Source organism: Amblyraja radiata, chromosome 3, assembly GCF_010909765.2.
Source record: "Amblyraja radiata isolate CabotCenter1 chromosome 3, sAmbRad1.1.pri, whole genome shotgun sequence".
NCBI classification, from domain to species: Eukaryota; Metazoa; Chordata; class Chondrichthyes; order Rajiformes; family Rajidae; genus Amblyraja; species Amblyraja radiata.
Window position 1 is genome coordinate 43275223 of NC_045958.1, and position 21010 is coordinate 43296232.

Consider the following 21010-nt stretch of genomic DNA (forward strand, 5'->3'; position numbering starts at 1 on the left):
TTAGTTAACTGAGATTATAGAATTCGATATGGAGTTTAGAAGACTGCAACATGCTCAGACAGAAGACAAAGCAGTTCCTCAAATTTGCAATGGGCGTTCTAATGACAGTGCAGGTGGTCACACTCTAAAAGGTCAAAGTGAAAATTGTATGAGGAATTAAAAAGGTACTGGCAACAGGAAGCTTAAGCAGTGTTTCCACACCTCCATTTTTTTTTCCTGAAATAGGATTCCAAATTATCTAGAATTTGATGGTATTACCCAGCTCGGTAAGCCTTCCCCAACTGCGCATGTGCGACTGCCACCCCAACTGCGCACTCGTGGATACCGGGCCCACTGCACATGTGCGGGGAGACGGCGTCCCTACAGCGTCACCAGCGCCATTTTCAATTGTGACGCGGCTGAAGGGCCTCCCCCAACTGCGCAGGCGCGGATGGTCGTAAATATACAGGTACATACTTTTATTTCGCTAATCATCCTGCAGGCCTGATTGGACTCTTTGACGTTTCCCCGCGCGTGTGTAGTGGGCCCGGTTTCCGTGCGTTTTGAAATTTCCCAAAATTATTTCATTTCCCAAAAATTACCCGAAGACAACCAGAATTTCCTGAATTTCGGGTAATTTCCTTCAAAGTGGAAACACTGAGCTTAAGGATCCCTCGCCAACTGATTTCTGGTGTACTGCAAAGTTATCACCCAATCTGTATTTGATTCATTCAATGTAGAGAAGACCACGTTGAACAACTTCTTCTTCCTCGTGTCCGGCCATCTTCTATATCACATCTTTCCAGTGGTTGGCGCAGGCGAGCGCAGCGGCATTTGGTTCGTCTCATGATGTGTTCCATGGTTTGGGATTTGTCACACACACATGCATCGGAAGTTGTTATTTTCCATTTCTTCATGGACACCTTGCAGCGTCCTTCCCTGGGGTTGTTTTGATGCACCCAGTCACTATCCTGCAGGTCTCGTTGAGGATAGGGTCTATTTTACGTGCATGGCATGATCTGCTCCATGCTGGGCAGGCATATACAGTGGTGGAGAAGCACAAGGATAGTGCCGATGTACGCAGTGTACTTGGATGAGTCCCCCACTTTGAGTTTGTTAGTTGTCGTGGAAGGCTGTTATAAAAAAATATTTTATTCGTTGAACAACGAATGCAACACACTGGATCGGAAGACGTGCAAGTCTTCTTGCTCGTCACTGCTTCACCTGAAAGAATCATTTTGGGTCTGTGGATTGTGGCAATAGAAGGGGTCAAAGGACAAGTATTCGATCTACTGTATTTGTAGGGAAAGACGTGGCTGGTGGTGGAGTTTTGTTGGAGCTGGCAGCAATTGGGAAGTATCTATTGAATGCAGAGGTTGGTGGGTTGCACAATAAAGACCAAGTGAATTCTATCATTGCTCAGTCCAGGACAGGATGCAAGTACAAGTAGAGATGTGAGAAATAGATGAGATGCCATCAAGGGCTGTGTCACCAGCATAAGAGGGCAAGCCATGGTTCAGCAAGGAGGTAGGTATATCAGAGGCAACTGTGTGGTTAATCTCATCATTAGAGCAAAGGGAAATGGGTACTTTTTGGAGACAGAGTGGCAGAAAGTATAATCAAGTTATACTTTGTGTGGTAAGTTACTTTCTACGGAAGAATTTGTACTTATCTTTGAACATTTTAAGGGGTAAGTTGTGATAATCTAACAGCCTGAGTCATGGAGATCTCCCCAGACTCAATACTTCTTTGAAGATCTGAAAATCAAATGTTGGATAGGGATAGAAGGCACTTGCAGTACGATACTGGATACTGAAGTGTATGTGTGAAAATATGGGTGACTGCAGGGAAGCCAACAAGCCTGTGGAAATGTATGGGTTTCTGCACACAAGAACAGAACGGTTATTGTGGGGAGCGGGAGCGCGAGCACGAGAGAGCGAGAGAGAGATAACTGCTTAAACCATCAAGGCAATTGCACTTATTCCACGGAGAAGCTGATTTTGAAACAATCAGGGCAGAAGTTAAAACATATGGGTATCTTTGAGACAAGCAATGTGAACACTCTGCATCGACGTAGACTGGGGCAGTTGGAAGGAGGTAATATTTTGTAATCGTCTGTGGCTTGTGATATTTACAAATAGAGCACCCTTAAATCTTTTATTTCCATACAAAATAAAATGAGGCATTTTGGTTGTTTTTAATTTGCGTGAGCTATTTTTTTGAGAAATTGACAAGCCAAGGGCATTATCCATAAATAGCTAAATACTTGCAACACGAGAAATACGAATCTTTAAATTATATATGTTTTCATGTGGAAAAACGTTGGGTTTGTAGTGTCGACAATCTGCAGAAATGAACCAGAGGCATGATGCAATCTAATCTTTTGGTATATATCTAGCCTGGTGTGGATCCCAATTATCTAATGAATAGATGAGACTGAACCTTTCCCTACAATAACATGCCATGAGAGTTATCACTGGTAAATTATTCAAATCTTCTGAACAATCCAAGCTAAAAGTTAAAGAAAATCCTTCGCTCTGGAAAGGGTTACATTCTTAAATGCTTACTACTTGATTATCTCAAAATCCAACCAAATGTATAATTTGCAAAATATCACCTGTGGATTCATATTACAAGATATGTCAAAAATATGCTTCAAGATTTAAAGTTGTACTGTTACCATATGGTAACCCTTCACACTTAGGATGTAGGCTCCCACAGGTGTGCTCATTGGCAAATAAAAAAGTGACCCAGAATTCTAATCCTGCCAATTCCCCAATCTTACACAAGTTACACTCAGCAGAGGAGGTTTTATTTTACACATCTGAAAACAATTATTTCTTTGTCCGATGGAATCACTCTCTTTCACAGCCCACTTATGATACAACTAAAGATCTTAACCTGATGCTCGATCACAAATCTTTCTTGATGTTAACAATATAACATTTTAGCAAATGAATCAGGCATCAATCAGAAGACAAGATTTATTTTGCTGTGTTACAACATTGAAGGGCAGCATTGTGAAATCAAAACAATATACTAGCTGCCCAATCATTAATGTCATCTGAGATCCAAGGCTGTTAAAAACACTTCACCAGGCAATGAAAATGACAACTGGACTCAATGGACAGAGCAAATTTCACATATAAACATTGTGGGATTAAATCCTAGATCTTTAAACATATTTTTGTGGAATTAAAAACTGCAAATTCAATGGAAATTATTGGTTTCCATGGAGTGACTGCAACAGATACACTGACTGCTTACTCTATAGAGAAGTCAGAATAAGTTTTCAAAGAGTACATTATGTTACAAATGTACTTGATGTATCTGACATCAAGAGTTTCCTGCAGCCACTTGCACTAACATTGACGGTTCATTGCATACCAACTAATCTGAGGGGCACACTTGGAAAGAAAACCTTCACACATTCAAATTCACCAGAGCTGGAAAATGAAATATTCTGCTTGGAAAAATAAAAATCTGAAGCACGCAACTGATACTTCCAAATGGACAGATGGTTGGTTGCAGGTCAGATTAGTTATAAAGTCATAGTCATACAGCATGGAATCAGGCCCTTTGGACCAACCCGTCCATTACGACCAAGATGCCCATTTGCTGCCATTTGGCCCATATCTCTCTAAACCTTTCCCATCCATGTATGTGTCCAAAGGTCTTTTTTAAAATATTGTTGTACCTGCCTCAACAACCTCCTCTGGAAGCTTATTCCATATACCAACCAACGAGTGAAAAAATTGCCCTTCAGGTTCCTATTAAATCCAAAAATGTACGAGTTGGGCTGTATGACTCCACAACTCTATTTCTCCTTTGGGTTACTGTACCTCTCCATCTAAACAACTACTCAAGAGTCACTTCTCCTGCCAAATCCATTTAAACCTTCCTCAACAGAGTTCATAGGCCTCCAAGGATGGATGTTGGTTCCACTCTGGTTAAGATGCAACCTGTCCTGAGAGTATGGTTCACCACTTCCATAGAATCCATAGCAGAAATTTAGGAACCTAAAGCCCATTCTTTTACTCCATCCCTTCATCTTGCATTCAACTGACCTATCCATCTATTCCTATACATCTATGCTAATCCCATGGCACCAGAAGCATTAGAGATTATAATCTCAGAGTCCAGTTCTTTAAAGAACTACCTAGCTCCAAGGATTGTTTAAGAAGGAACTACAGATGCTGGAAAATCGAAGTTAGACAAAAATGCTGGAGAAACTCAGCAGGTGAGGCAGCATCTATGGAGCAAAGGAAATAGGCAATGTTTCGGGCCGAAACCCTTCTTCAGACGAAGGGTTTCGGCCCAAAATGTTGCCTATTTCCTTCGCTCCATAGATGCTGCCTCACCTGCTGAGTTTCTCCAGCATTTTTGTCTACCTAGCTCCAAGCATTGTCAGGCATGTCATGAAATGTGACGAAATACTCTCCACTTGCTTAGATGCCAACAATTCCAACATCATGCCCAAGGGTTGACAGCTTCCAGTAAGAATATCTACTCATTTGGCACCACAAATGTTTACTTCCTACTCTACTAGCACACTACCACACTACAGCAACTAATTAAAGTTTTATCACTAACACATCTCAAACCCACAACCTTTACAAGCAATAGGACAAGGGCAGCAGGGACATGGAAGACCGCCAACGTCGTATATCATTCTGACTCAGAAAGATAATTACTGATCCTATATCATCGTTAGGTCAAAACCCAGAAACTTCCTCTCTACCAGCACTGTGGGATTGTGGAAGGAAGTTCTACCATTTTCTGAAAAATAAATCAGTGATGGATAGCAAATGCTGATCTTGTCAGTGATATCCATATTGTATGGAAGGATATAAACATAATTAAATGCAAGATATTGCCCATATCATCACTCAAGAACAGATCTTCATACCATTTTATCTGATGAAGTTATTTTTTTAATTTTTTAAAAAACTTATTTGGCTTCCTGTGTCCATCCCCAAAATATGCAAGTTGGTATAGCTTGATACGTCAAATAATTTTAATTCTTCCTTATAAAATCCTGCAGATATTATTAAGCATCAGCATACTTCGCGATCTGCCTTAATTAAACTCAGGATTCAGTCAATTAAGTTGTTGAATAACCACAAATGTGATTAAGTCTTTATTGTCTGTCTGTGATGTTCTGTATTAATTAATAACAATAACATGCACTGTAATATTCGCCACAAAGGCTGAGCTCAGTTAAATTACTAAAACAAGGGTTGTAATTGGGACAATTATACAAAAGACAAGTAAATAACGAAGCAGTGTTTGCAAATGGCCTTCCTCAAAACACTGTAAAAAATCTATGCAATCAGATTTTGTTCATTTTATCCATGTACTTTCATGATTAATAGTAAGATTAAACGAGAACTTACCAGTTCGAAGTTTGATCGTTATTTTATGAGGAGTACGTTGAGGGTATACGTGAAGAACCCCGCCAGGACGCATGCGTGTCATTCTTCAAAGCAGCGGTGTGAAATCACAGATAACTGTAATGACTGAACATAGTAAGATTAGAGACGAAAATACCAGTTGAGTATATGATCAAGGGTGGGAGCGGAGGGCACGTATTCCCTCAACGTACTCCTCATAAAATAACGATCAAACTTCGAACTGGTAAGTTCTCGTTTAATCTTACTATTTTACTTCGGAGTCACGTGAGTGACTACGTGAAGATTTCAAAGCTCTGTGATTTCATGCCGTGGAAACGAGTCCATGCATCACATCTGCCTTAATTGACTGTGGGAGGAATTGTGTTAACATGTTTAGACATGAATCCAACATTGAAATCCATGATAAATTGTTAACAACAAATTATAGCCCCTATTTATGGGGTGAAATTATATTACAGAACTTAAAATTGGCTCTGCAAAGTTCCAGTTTAACTACCGGTTTGTGGTAGAATAGCTGGAACATTTTCCCCTGATCCATCCTGCTGTCTCAAGGATTTGGTTCATTGGTACATCCAACTCCATCGCTGCCGATGTAGTTGCAGCCCTGGTGGAATAAGATTTGAATATGTTAGTATCCACCCCAGCTGTTGTTAAAACCTGTTTCAGCCATCTGAAAATAGTTTGAACCGACACTTTTTTGTGGGTTTGTTTGTGGCTGATTAGTAGTGCCATCTCATAGCCTCAGATGTTTTTGGTGTTCTCCATATAGAACAATAATTGTCTTAATATACAGAGACGATATCTGTAGGGTAATCCCTAAATTCTATTTTGAGGCCTGATGATCCCGGTCTGTTCTGTTTGACTAATTCGTAATATGAAACATTATATTCCTGTTGAAGAAGTCATATAGTCCAGCCTTAACTTATGTACGACTGTACCCTTAGTGCCGTGACCAAAGCCATCAGCATGACTGTTTTGTGCGTCAGTCTTATGCAGGGACAGAGCTGTTGCTGGAGACCAATTCCTTAGCAACGTTAGGGCAATACTCATATCCCATTTAGAGAGTACCTGGTTCTTGGGGGATAGATATTAAAAATTCCCCTCATAAGTTTGGTTACCAGGGGTGAGTCCCAACAGAATGATGCTCTGATCCTCGCCATAGATATGTTGATAGGGCACTTCTGCGCAGTTAATGGCACTGTAACTGAGCCCCTCATCATAATGGAGGCCTGCCAGGAATTCGAGAACAGACGTTATGTTCATCAACTGTAGGTGATGTTGTTTCTGTGACAATATATCTCCCATTTCCTGATGTATACCAGATATAGTTTTTGGTGGACTGTCTGTGGCCCGCTGAGATAATGTTCAATGTTCAGTCCGCCAGTCCCAGTTGCAGTAGAGGTTTCTTTAGACTCTACAAATTGATAGGTTTGTTGTTTTTGACATGGATGGGTTCCCCTGTTACGGGATGAACCAATAATCTGGTTGTTTCAGGATGGTGATGCATGGTTAAACCCCATGTTGAGTATCACAGGGAACCATGGTTAAGTAGGCCAATTGGCACTACCAATTAACAGACGCTGAGTCTTGTTGTATTTTTCGTAATACCCGACTGATGTTGCAGAAAAGGAGAGAATGCATAGATAAACAATTGCCCCCTCAATGCAGTTAAAAGCATCTGTTCCTGCTGTCCATGGGTCTGGTTCCCAAGAAACACGGTTTGGTAACTGGTGATTAAGTCTTATTTTATTGAATTTGCGTGACCTGATGTCTGTCACTGAATTTTGGATTACCTGGTAGGTAAGTAGCTGATATTCCAATATTTCTCTGGATACACCATTACCAAATTGTATTAGTCAGATTGTCACTCTGTAGTCTAACACGCTGGTGATTTATCCCAGAGCAGTATGACTTTAGGCCATAGAACACACCCCACATTTCCAGGTAGTTTATGCCCAGTGTCTGTGATAATGATGCCTCCTGTGCCTTTCATCTACCTCCACGGATGGAGATGGAAATTGGTAGTACCCCAACCAAGCGCACTGGCATCAGTTTGTAGCACCACTAAGGGTTTGCTGATAACGATAGGGTTGGAACAATGCCGAATGTTATCCCTCCACCATTTTAATTCCATAAGCTTTGATTGGTGGCTTATTGGTCTGTCGAAATGACCAGTATTAACTTTTGAGTGTTTATATTTTGCCCTTTGTAGATTTTTGGTAATACAAAGGTCCAAATTGTGTGGCTGGAAAGGCAGACACTATATGCCAATTATACTTGCTACCAATCTGATAGACGGTTCACTGATGTCAGTGGGGTTGTTGCAGGCCTCAGTTAAGACTGTAGCCTTGTCCTTTGGTAAAGTCACCGGCATGTGAGCTGTCAATAGTGAACCCCAAATAATCCATTATGTTGGTAGGCGTTAGTTTAGATTTAACTGGATGGATGATAACCCCAGTTTTCACCCAATTGTATGGTGGCTGTTACAGCTAGTTAGGCCAACTCCAAAGTTATGCCCACAATTAGTATGATCATATGATTATGTATTTGGTAGAGCTCTATACTGCCAGAGCTGCCCCATCCAGTTGAATTTTTTAAAATAACGTTTGTGATCAGTCCGTGTAGGCACTGAATAGTAAGCATCTTTTAGGTCGATGCTAGCCATGGAGTAGCCTTTGGAAATCAGTCCTTTAGCAGTTACCAGTTCCCATTTTGTACTGAATATATAGTACAATGTATTCCAGCCAATCGTGTTGGGTTTACCCATTACCCCTTTTGCACAATTCAATGGTATATCCCTGGATACTGCTTAGGATATAAGTGTCTGTAGTTAATATACACCATATCCAAAAGAGTGTAATCTCCCACCAATGTGTGTATTATCCACTCTTCCTATAATTTGTAAGGGACCAGACCCACCTACCTCCATTGTTACCAGTGGAAGTTTGCTTCTTCTGTGTGGTCTTCGTGGAGGTTGAGGCGCCGGTGTCTGGGTTTGTTTTTGGGTTGGGGGTTTGCGCATCTTCCAGAAAGGCCGGTCTGGGCTATGGTCTAAAAGACCGCTGTCCTGTATGCCCGACCTTTGAGCTTTCACCAGCTTCTCTTGTTCTGCTGGTGGGTGCATAAGGGTGCTGTCTTTGGCCGTAGGAGATCCTTAATGTTGTTGCCTTTATGAGCCCCAGAGCTTTCCTAAGTCCTGCTCCGACATGTTTCCAGATGCTATTTCCACGACTGGAACATTCAGGGATGCGCAGTTTCCTGGTCCCAAGTATTTTTGCAGTGGTGTCCATCGTGGTCTGGCTGTATGTATTTGGACACCATGACCAGTAGATTTTGCCTTCCTGCACCCCCTGCACACTTGTAGTTTGTTCGTCAAAACCCCTTTTCAGGGTCAGCCCAGAATTGACCCCCCAGTACTCCCCTCTGACGAGGGAGATGCACTGTGCAGCCCTACAAGAGGTGCTGCTGTGGGTTTTACATAGTGCCCACAGTGACTAGACTCCATCTCCCGGAGCCTGTCATGTTGGAGCTCGGCTCCATAAGCCGCTCCAACTTTCTTTTCCATGTTGGAGCTCGGCTCCATAAGCCGCTCCAACGGGCTCCAGCGCTCACGGTCGCTGGCCGCCCAAAGTCGGACTCATCAGTCAACGACTCTTTTGGTTTTCTTACCTTCCCGCCCAGACGCAGTGTTTAATCTGGCCGTTGCGGGGGTGAAGTCGGGCACAGCTGTTCCCTTACGGGTGATTCCTGTGCCGCCGGCCGCTGCTGGCGTCCGCAACTCCGCGGTCTTCCCCCGCCAGCTTTGTCGCAGCCCTGGTCGACTTCTTTGTCTTGTGCATGTTTCCCCCACCTGTAGAACAGTATGGGAACAATAAAGACCACAGTATCATTTACCTGCAGGCCCAGGCTTAAAACTTGCCGTTAAGGGGGAACGTCTTCCACCCCTCCTCCTGCCGTTTTGATTTGTCAAAGCCAACGGCTCCGTTCTGTATAGTCTCCCGCCCAGCCATGGTGTTTAATCTGGCCGGTGCGGGAGCGAAATCGGGCACAGCTGTTCCCTTACGGGTGATTCCTGTGCCGCCTGCCATTGTTTGCACAGCTCTCCATGTTTCCCCACCGGTGAAACAGTATGGGGAGAATAAAGACCGCAGTTTCACTTACCTGCAGGTCCAGGTTTAAACTGTCGCTACGGGGGAACGTCGTTCCACCCCGCCTCCTGCCGTTTCGATTTGTCAAAGTCGACGGCCCCATTCTAAATAGTCTCCCGCCCGGCCGTGGTGTTCTGGCCGGCGCAGGACCAAAAGTCGGCACAGCTGATCCCACTTATGGGGCTTGTGCCTTCAGCTGCTGCTGGCTCCCGCAACTTCGCGGTCCTCCCCAGCCAGCTTCACTCGCAGCACTTGTGGACACTATTTTGTCCAGCTTCCCCCCCCGTGTAAAAGCAGCGCGGGGACAAACACTACCGCAGAGTAAATCACTTACCTGCAGGTCACGGTTTCAAACTTACCGCTGCGGGGGAACGCTCCACCCTGCCTGTCGTTTCGCAAGCGTGAAAGCGATATGACACGCATGCGTCCTGGTGGGGTTCTTCACGTAGTCACTCACGTGACTCCGAAGTAAAATCATTTATCTAGTATGCTCACAAAAACATTGCTAAACATATACTAATAGAATCAGAAAGGTTTATTTCTGCCATGTCATCTCTCAACCCAAAAAGTATTTTCATCTTGGCCGTTAAATAATGGTTCCACTACGATCAACATTTCAAACAAAATATTATTTGATTATCAGGTTGATAACGTTAATCTAAAATCGTACTTTAATTCTACTTGTCCACTAAATTGTTCAACGCAGCACAATATTGAACCAGAAATAACCAAGATAATTCTAAGTTTGATTCATGGTCTGTACCACTTAACACATGCAGAGATGAACCATGTAAACAAGCAAGAAATATAAAAGATCAAAAACATGCTTTTTTTAGGGAGAATAAAACGGGGGAAAAATTACTGTTACTTCACATATTTCTTATTTGTCTTCATAATAGCTGATTCAATAAATATGCCAGAACTAGTGGCAAACTAAGGTCAAATGTGCATCAGAATCTTAAAGTCAGTGACATTGTATTAGAGTTATTGGAGTGAGTGTCAAAAAAATGATGGATCTCTGGTACTGAAGGCTTGAAGGCTTCTGAGGACAGAGATGACGAATGATTTTGTGCTGATCTTCCCAAATACCCTACAATCTACAGGATCTCAGTGGATTGCAAAATGTTACATTGCAATGCAAAAAAGTAGGTGGAAAAAAAATAGAGAACTATACAATGTCAGTCTAATATCAGAAAATGTTGGGAACCATTCCCATGGCTGTGAAAATGGTGTGCCTATAAAATCATAATATGATCAGCCTTACCTCTATCAAAGGGGAACTTATGTCTGAATATCATACATCATTTAAGGAAAGATGCAAGGAATGGGGAGCTTGTCTACAAATGTGCTAACAATGTAAAGCAAGGGATGAAAGAAAATTCTAAGACATGAAGAGTTGCAAAGGTCATCAGTGGTTAAGGGAATGATCAAGAACATGGCTGAAATAGCATAATGAAGTGGACTGTAAAGTTATGCTTTCAGGTGAAAAGAATTGTAAATGCTGCTATTCAGATTTATTAGTACATTAAATGTCAGCATTTTGGCACAGGTGGTGCTTGCGAGGCAAATGGTGGATCAATCATTATTCAAAGGAAGTTGGAGTATGAGAGTAAATAATTACATAGGATTTTAGTAAGTCCACAACTAAAGTATAACATACAATTTAAGCTCCTTGAAGCAAGCACAAATATATATACTCCAAAGTGGTGGATTGTATATTTATTAGCATTCAGGAGAACAAGGAGGTAATCTAATTGTACAACACAAGATTCTGTTTAAAAGCAACAATGCCCCAGACTATACAATCATTGGCCGTTTCTTCTGACAGGGAGCCTCGAAATAAAAGGCATTACCTTAAGTTAGAGTTGTCCATTTAATACTCATGTTTTATTTATTAACATTTTAGAACTTTGGGCGGCACAATAGACAATAGGTGCAGGAGTAGGCCATTCGGCCCTTCGAGCCAGCACCGCCATTCACTGTGATCATGGCTGATCATCCACAATCAGTACCCCGTTCCTGCCTTCTCCCCATATCCCTTGACTCCGCTATCTTTAAGAGTTCTATCTAACTCTCTCTTGAAAGCATCCAGAGAATTGGCCTCCACTGCCGGCAGAGAATTTCCACAGATTCACAACTCCCTGGGTGAAAAGGTTTTTCCTCATCTCTGTTCTAAATGGCCTGCCCCTTATTTTTAAACTGTGGCCCCTGGTTCTGGACTCCCCCAACATTAGGAACACGTTTCCTGCCTCTAGCGTGTCCAATCCCATAATAATCTTATATGTTTCAATAAGAATCCCTCTCATCCTTCTAAATTCCCGTTTATACAAGTGTGTGGTCTCACTAGGGCCCTGTACAACTGCAGAAGGGCCTCTTTGCTCCTATGCTCAACTCCTCTTGTTATGAAGGCCAACGTGCCATTAGCTTTCTTCACTGCCTGCTGTACCTGCATGCTTACTTTCAGTGACTGATGAACAAGGACCTCCAGATCTCATTGTACTTCCCGTTTTCCCAACTTGACACCATTCAGGTAATCTGCCTTCCTGTTTTTGCCACCAAAGTGGATATCCTCACATTTATCCACATTAAACTGCATCTGCCCACTCACCCAACCTGTCCAAGTCACCCTGCATCCTCATAGCATTCTCCTCACAGTTCACACTGCCACCCAGCTTTGTGTCATCTGCAAATTGGCTAATGTTACTTTTAATCCCTTCATGTAAATTATTAATTCAAATTCGAATGAACTTTATTTTTCCGTTAGGAACTTTGGTTTGTATATTGTATATGTATATTGTAAATAGCTGCGGTCCCAGCACCGAGCCTTGCGGTACCCCACTAGTCACTGCCTGCCATTCTGAAAGGGATCCGTTAATCCTTACTTTGTTTCCTGTCTGCCAACCAATTTTCTATCCATGTCAGTACCCCACCCCCAATAGCATGCGCTCTAATTTTGCCCACTAATCTCCTATGTGGTACATTATCAAAGGCTTTCTGAAAGTCCAGGTACACTGCACCCACTAGCTCTCCCGAGTCCATTTTCCTAGTTACATCCTCAAAAAATTCCAGAAGATTGGACAGACATGATTTCCCCTTCGTAAATCCATGCTGACTCGGACTGATCCTGTTACTGCTATCCAAATCTCATCTTTTATAATTAACTCCAGCATCGTCCCCACCACCGATGTCAGGCTAACTGGTTTATAATTCCCTGTTTTCTCTCTCCCGCCTTTCTTAAAAAGTGGGATAACATAAGCTACCCTCCAATCCACAGGAACTGATCCTGAATCTATAGAACATGAGAAAATTATCACCAATGCATCCACGATTTCCAGAACCACTTCCTTAAGTACTGGGATGCAGATCACCAGGCCCTGGGGATGTATCAGCCTTCAGTCCCATCAGTCTATCCAACACCATTTCCTGCCTAATGGAATTTCCTTCAGTTCTTCCGTCACCCTAGGTCCTCTTGCCACTAGTACATCTGGGAGATTGTTTGTGCCTTCCCTAGTGAAGATAGATCCAAAGTATCTATTCAACTCGTCTGCCATTTCCTTGTTCCCCATAATAAATTCACCTGTTTCTGTCTTCAAGGGTCCAACTTTGGTCTATACTAATTTTTCCCTCTTCACATACCTGAAGAAGATTTTACTTGGCACAGCAGTAGAGTTGCTGCTCTACAGTGCCAAAGACCTGGGTTCGATCTTGGCTACAGGTGCTGTCTGTACGGTGCTTGTACGTTCTCCCCCTGACTTGTGTGGGTTTTCTCCGGGATCTCCAGTTTCTTCCCACATTCCAAAGACATGTAGGTTTGTAGGTTAATTGGCTTGGTATAAGTGTAAATTGTCCCAAGTGTGTGTGGATTAGTGTTAATAGTGTTAATAGTGCAGGGATCACTGGTCAGCGCGGACTCGGTGGGCCGAAGGGCCTGTTTCCACTTTGTATCTCTAAACTAAACTTCATTGCCATAACCACGTCTAGGCATTAGGTGTTACAGTGGTTTAGTTGATAGTTTTCCCAACTGAAATTAAATTCCTTCAGCCAAGGCTGTTGCGATATAACTTTACACCTATGTATTTTTTGTCAAGGGACCATATGAAACACTACTGGGAAGAACCTACATGGTACTCAACAGTAGTATTCCACCATTAAAAATAAAGCACAGTCAAGCTGGCATTCATCTGGAGACTGCATCAATGATTGATTTGGGTCACAGAGCTAGCCATTGTGAAGCTCTTAATGTTGGCATAAAGGCATACGACTGTGCCACAGAAAAGGAAAGTTTTATCTCCAGCTCTTTGTGCTATTCTGTTCCAAGAATATACAAGTAGACACAGTATCAACTCTCCAGGAACAGCATGCATTTGTTTGGATAGAAGGGCGCTCATCCAAAAGTTAGATCAGTATTTCTTGCACGTCATCTGGTGTAAACTTCTATTTTTGACAGATCTTATACTCCTAAAAAGATACTCACTTTAAAGAACCAGTGTTCACAGCTCTAGCTGGCCTTCTACTTTTCAAGACCCTGAGTTTATCGCCTTGCGTCATTTCATTTTTATTAGGAAAATGATCATCATTATCATTGTACTGTAGAGAAAGAAGAAAATAAGTAACATTAGAACATTTAACATGTAGTGTTACTTTGGTTACAAACATAAAAATACAAGAAAATTAAAATAAACTATATGGGCAGAAATCTTCAAAATTACCTCAACGTACCTCAAAATGATTGTTTTTAAAAAATAATTTATAAACCAAATAACTTAGTTAAAGGCAGATTGTTAATTGCAGCAATTTAAATTGTTGCAAATAACACAATTGCATCTGCAGAGTACAGTTAACATGATCATGTGCTCTAGCCACTTCAGCTATTTCCGATCCAAAACTTATCTGTCCCATTAAAAACCTTTCGATCAATTCTTCTTTCCTTTATTAATTTTCTTATCCTCCCCTTTCTTCTTAAAGCACAGTGGAACATTTTCAAAGTTAAATAGTGTTATCAAAATGCAAACTGACCTTCTGTTTTTCAGACTGGAGTTAGTCCAGACACACTACCATAATGCAATAAAATACTTAGCAAAATCTTATTATTAATGTGTGAAAATGTTCAGTGATGAACCAATTAAATGTTCTATACATAATATGCCATTTTATAATTCGTCGTGTTGGAGCAAAGAACAGTACACCAAGATGGCACAGAACATGATGTCAATCAAAATGAATACCATCAGCATGGTCTGCATCCATCTATTCCCTGCCTACCTCCATGTTCTACATCTTAGTGCAGCTCGGCAGACAAGAATCCAAATAAATATTTGGCTTACACCATCGCAATGGAGATCAAAGAGAAATACAAGGACAGATTTGGACACTTTTCACTTCTCCAAATTAGTTAACCCATGCAAGTCATAGAGCAGAGCCACGTGGCACTGAAAGAGACTCTTCAGCCCAATTTGTCAGGCAAGATACCTAAATATTACAACTGCCACAGGACATGAATTGGCCAGGATGTGTGCAGCAATTTCTCAAACATCTCACTGATGCAGTGTTTGGGGATGAAACATGAATGATGTTGACATATTGCAACTGAATGTATTGAATTGCTTGGTACAGCGAATGAACATAATCATACAGCCTGACTGTATTGCTATATATATTAAGAATAAAGTATACTTGGGAACACTTCCCGTGACTTGGCAGAATGCCTCATCAGCAAACATTTAAACATTGTTTCATGTCTGGGCTGAGATGCAGTGGTATTTATCAAGAACAACTGTATGACACAGGATTCTGTGCTCTGTGGGCTGTTCCTGAGGACCATAATGAACCAAATATTAATTGTTGCTGGGAAAATCAACACAGTGAAAGAAGCCCACTGTAAGTTGGAAACTCAGTTTCCACAACTGCAAAATGGCACGTTCAAAAGGTCAAGGACTATGCACAGAGATGTGCTGAAGTTGGGTCCAAAAATTACAAGGACTTTAATTATAAGTATCAAGTAGAAGGGCCACAGTTTAAGTCTCTCCTGCCAGTGCACACAAATTAATTAAAATTTGCATGAAAGTGCCAAAAATAATTTACCTTAAGGCTGTCCATTAATGATAATGTATGATGTGTTATTATTAAGGGAATAACATTTATTTCAAAATGTGCTTAATTCAACAAAAAAATTATATAGAATTATATTATATAGAAGGTTCAAGGTTCAAGATATGTGAAAAGAAAGAGATTAGTTAAAACAAATGTAGGTCCCTTGCAGTCAGAAACAGGTGAGTTGATCATGGGGAACAAGGATATGGCGGACCAATTGAATAACTACTTTGGTTCCGTCTTCACTAAGGAAGACATAAATAATCTGCCGGAAATAGCAGGGGACCGCGGGTCAAAGGAGTTGGAGGAATTGAGTGAAATCCAGGTTAGCCGGGAAGTGGTGTTGGGTAAATTGAATGGATTAAAGGCCGATAAATCCCCAGGGCCAGATAGGCTGCATCCCAGAGTACTTAAGGAAGTAGCTCCAGAAATAGTGGATGCATTAGTAATAATCTTTCAAAACTCTTTAGATTCTGGAGTAGGTCCTGAGGATTGGCGGGTAGCAAACGTAACCCCACTTTTAAGAAGGGAGGGAGAGAGAAAACGGGGAATTACAGACCAGTTAGTCTAACATCGGTAGTGGGGAAACTGCTAGAGTCAGTTATTAAAGATGGGATAGCAGCACATTTGGAAAGTGGTGAAATCATTGGACAAAGTCAGCATGGATTTACAAAAGGTAAATCATGTCTGACGAATCTTATAGAATTTTTCGAGGATGTAACTAGTAGCGTGGATAGGGGAGAACCAGTGGATGTGGTGTATCTGGACTTCCAGAAGGCTTTCGACAAGGTCCCACATAAGAGATTAGTATACAAACTTAAAGCACACGGCATTGGGGGTTCAGTATTGATGTGGATAGAGAACTGGCTGGCAAACAGGAAGCAAAGAGTAGGAGTAAACGGGTCCTTTTCACATGGCAGGCAGTGACTAGTGGGGTACCGCAAGGCTCAGTGCTGGGACCCCAGCTATTTGCAATATATATTAATGATCTGGATGAGGGAATTGAAGGCAATATCTCCAAGTTTGCGGATGACACTAAGCTGGGGGGCAGTGTTAGCTGTGAGGAGGATGCTAGGAGACTGCAAGGTGACTTGGATAGGCTGGGTGAGTGGGCAAATGTTTGGCAGATGCAGTATAAATGTGGATAAATGTGAGGTTATCCATTTTGGTGGCAAAAACAGGAAAGCAGACTATTATCTAAATGGTGGCCGACTAGGAAAAGGGGAGATGCAGCGAGACCTGGGTGTCATGGTACACCAGTCATTGAAAGTAGGCATGCAGGTGCAGCAGGCAGTGAAGAAAGCGAATGGTATGTTAGCTTTCATAGCAAAAGGATTTGAGTATAGGAGCAGGGAGGTTCTACTGCAGTTGTACAGGGTCTTGGTGAGACCACAACCTGGAGTATTGCGTACAGTTTTGGTCTCCAAATCTGAGGAAGTACATTATTGCCATAGAGGGAGTGCAGAGAAGGTTCACCAGACTGATTCCTGGGATGTCAGGACTGTCTTATGAAGAAAGACTGGATAGACTTGGTTTATACTCTCTAGAATTTAGGAGATTGAGAGGGGATCTTATAGAAACTTACAAAATTCTTAAGGGGTTGGACAGGCTAGATGCAGGAAGATTGCTCCTGATGTTGGGGAAGTCCAGGACAAGGGGTCACAGCTTAAGGATAAGGGGGAAATCCTTTAAAACCGAGATGAGAAGAACTTTTTTCACACAGAGAGTGGTGAATCTCTGGAACTCTCTGCCACAGAGGGTAGTCGAGGCCAGTTCATTGGCTATATTTAAGAGGGAGTTAGATGTGGCCCTTGTGGCTAAGGGGATCAGAGGGTATGGAGAGAAGGCAGGTACGGGATACTGAGTTGGATGATCAGCCATGATCATATTGAATGGCGGTGCAGGCTCGAAGGACCGAATGGCCTACTCCTGCACCTAATTTCTATGTTTCTATGTTTCTAAGTCAACATTTTCAGAACGAGTAAAATATGTTCCAATATTTCACATACCACGTGACTTTCTAGTTCATCACACATCCTATTCTGATCATCATTAATGGAAATATCATCAACTCCAGAAAGGATCCTTGTAACGCCAACCTTCTCTTGTCCATTCATCTGTTCTCTTAATTTAGCACGGAACAGGTCACCTTGGGCCCATAGGCTAGCTTGTTTCCTGCCAAGCACAATATAAACAAAGATAATGCAAGGATGTGAAGGACATAGGAATGAAAAATGTACTTCATTCCGTCTACACAACCTATTTTAGAAACTATCCCCAGCAGATTCATCTTTCCCCTGGCAATGTAATAACTCCCATTTCCTCTGCTCCCCATTAAACAACATTCATTTGCAGCTGTTTCACAGGTCACCATCTATCTATATTACTAAAAGTCTGTTCTTGACCGGTTTTGGCTTTCTGTGCTGCGATTTCCGAGAGTACGCCGCCACCTACGGCCGTCATTTTTGGCCACCTCGCTCAGGGCCCCCCTCCGCCGCATGTGTGCCGAGGATATTTCTCGTCGATGAAAATTGACAGAGATATTAATGTTTTTACAAAATTCTCCATTCTCTCTGCTGCCCCTGCTGGAGGGAGGGGGAGGGACTATAAAACCAGGAAGTGGTGTGCCTCAATCAGTCTCTGCAAGTGGTGTGCCTCAATCAGTCTCTGCAAGTGGTGTGCCTCAATCAGAGCTCTGAATGACACTGACAAATGTCTACAGCACTGTGAGTACCCTTAATTTGGTTTGAAAATGAAAATATGGTTAGAGGTAAAAAAGCACTGCCTGCAAATGGTTGTTTGGGTTTGGGTTGATGTAAAAAGGCACTCCCTCTCCCCCCCCCCCCCCCCCCCCCCCCTCCCTCTCCTCTCCCCCCCCCCCCCTCCCTCTCCTCTCCCCCCCTCCCTCTCCTCTCCCCCCCTTCCCTCTCCTCTCCCCCCTTCCCTCTCCTCTCCCCCCTTCCCTCTCCTCTCCCCCCTTCCCTCACCTCTCCCCCCTTCCCTCTCCCCCCTCCCTCTCCTCTCCCCCCCCCTCCCCTCTCCCCCCCCTCCCTCTCCTCTCCCCCCCCTCCCTCTCCTCTCCCCCCCCTCCCTCTCCTCTCCCCCCCTCCCTCTCCTCTCCCCCCTCCCTCTCCTCTCCCCCCCTCCCTCTCCTCTCCCCCCCTCCCTCTCCTCTCCCCCCTCTCCTCTCCCCCCCTCCCTCTCCTCTCCCCCCTCCCTCTCCTCTCCCCCCCTCCCTCCCCCTCCCTCTCCTCTCCTCTCCCCCCCTCCCTGTCCTCTCCCCCCCTCCTTCTCCTCTACCCCCCTCCCTCTCCTCTCCCCCCTCCCTCCCTCTCCTCTCCCCCCTCTCTCTCATCTCCCCCCCTCTCTCTCTCTCCCCTCTTTTTCTCCCCCTCCATCCCCTCCCCCACCGTCCCTCCCCTATACCCCCCTCCCCTCCACACCCCTACCCCCTTCCCTCCACCCTCCCTCCCCCTCCCTGCTCCCCACATCTCCCCCCCCCTCTCAGCACTCCCTCTCTCTCCCCCTCTCTCTCTCTCCCCCCTCCTCCCCTCCATTAGCGTGAGTGTGGGGAGGGGTAGTTAGTGCATGACGCTGCATGCCGCCTCCCCCCCCCCCCACAACCGCACGTTGGGGGAACAGACCCAACGGGTCTGCACTTGGTCTAGTTTATTAATAGAATTTAATATATCCAACTTACTATACATTCCTGTTAGCTTTCTAACAGTTGGCAGAGCAACTAATATTAGGCAACCTGATACCAGCAGTTTTTTTTACAAAACAATACTTTAGATAACAGAGACATTAAATCTTGTAAAAAATAATACTCAGTACTTTTTCGCTCAAAGGATGGGGGGTGTATGGAACAAGCCGACATAGGAGGCTGTGGAGGCAGGTACTATGAGGTATTTAAGACACTCAGACAGATACATGGATAGGAAAAATTTAGAAGGATACTAGCCAAATGGGACTAGCTTAGATGGCTAGCTTAATTTAGGGCATCTTGGCTGGCAGGGACGGTTGGACTAAAGGGCCCGTTTCCATGCTGCATGACTCTATACTGTGCAAGAACACATGAGAGACTCTTCTCATTCTGGTATTGTATCAACTGTTCCCACTGACAAATTATATAGCTTGGAAACTCTTCTCGAGATTTGCAGTCTTAGGCCTATGTTCAGTTTCTGAATGCACTGTATCTTAAAACCAACATCGTGGCAATGTGAAAGCAAAAGGAATTTTAATGTAACAATTGCAGATATAGTGTAGGAGCGAACTGCAGATGCTGATTTAAACCGGAGATAGACACAGAAAGCCGGAGTAACACAGCGGGTCAGGCAGCATCTCTGGAGAGAAGGAATAGGTGACGTTTTGGGTTGAGACCTTTCTTCAGACCGAGTGTCAGGGAAAAGGGTCCAACATACCAGTTGGCTTCTTTCACTGTGTTGATTTTCTCAGCAGCAAGTAATATGTTTCCCCTGACTCTCAGTCTGAAGAAGGGTCTCAACCCAAAACTTCACCTATTCCTTTTCTCCAGAGGTGATGTCTGACCAGCCGAGTTAATCCAGCTTTTTGTGTGTCTCTTTAATTGCAGATATAGGTCAAGCAGATATCAGGAAACCAAGAAGAAAATAATGCAGAACTCTGAAATGAAACAGAAACAAATAATTATCAGCCGCTCAAGTAGCAATATTACCAAGTGGGGCTGCCTGACCTGTTAAACATTACCAACATTTTCTAAGCAGATATCAGGATTGGGGAAAAAAACAACTTTATTACATTTCACATCACTTAAGATATAAGTATTCACACCATGAAGTATGGCATTTACTCACTCTTCTAAAAAGTGCTGCTGTGGTCCTATAACTGATCCTGGTCTACATATTCTGATCCAGGCAATGGCTTCTGCTGCCGTTAGTCTGTAGTGCTTCATGATATAACAAGCTATAAGAGTACCCGTTCGGCCTAAGCCAGCTATAATATTTCAAAGTATACAGTCAGTTCTCATGTTCAAAAACTTTAAAATATGTTAAATATACAGAGGGTACAGCAAAAGGTTCTTTTTACTGGAACACAAGCTAAAATCGTCCATATACCTATCCAATTTATTATCATTTAAAAATAAATTGGATAGGTATATGGACGGGAAAGGAATGGAGGGTTGTGGTCGAAGTGCAGGTAGATGGGACTAGGGGAAAATAAGTGTTCGGCACGGACTAGAAGGGCCGAGATGGCCTGTTTTCCGTGCTGTAATTGTTATATGGTTAAATGGTTAAAATTCATAGTGCATTAAAGTAACTATTTCCATGTTTCAAAAAACTAAAGTACCAGACAGAAAATCCACTACTGATAACAGCTATGCTCCGTCATGCTCTCATTGTG

General features: G+C 43.0%; 1 protein-coding gene across 4 annotated transcripts in view; it reads right to left on the reverse strand.

The window, feature by feature from the left end:
- The window catches only part of cdc14b (cell division cycle 14B), a 125545-nt gene that overhangs the window by 30643 nt on the left and 73892 nt on the right, over nucleotides 1-21010 (reverse strand). For all 4 annotated transcript variants that reach the window (XR_004411370.1, XM_033017707.1, XM_033017709.1 and 1 more), the window contains exons 10-12: nucleotides 20464-20602; nucleotides 17641-17806; nucleotides 14016-14128 (exon numbers count right to left, since the gene is read on the reverse strand). Coding sequence is in view for 3 of the 4 variants with exons in the window: in XM_033017707.1 (XP_032873598.1) it covers nucleotides 14016-14128; nucleotides 17641-17806; nucleotides 20464-20602 (418 nt within the window). In the remaining variant the exon portion in view is untranslated. The remainder of the gene's footprint in view (nucleotides 1-14015; nucleotides 14129-17640; nucleotides 17807-20463; nucleotides 20603-21010) is intronic.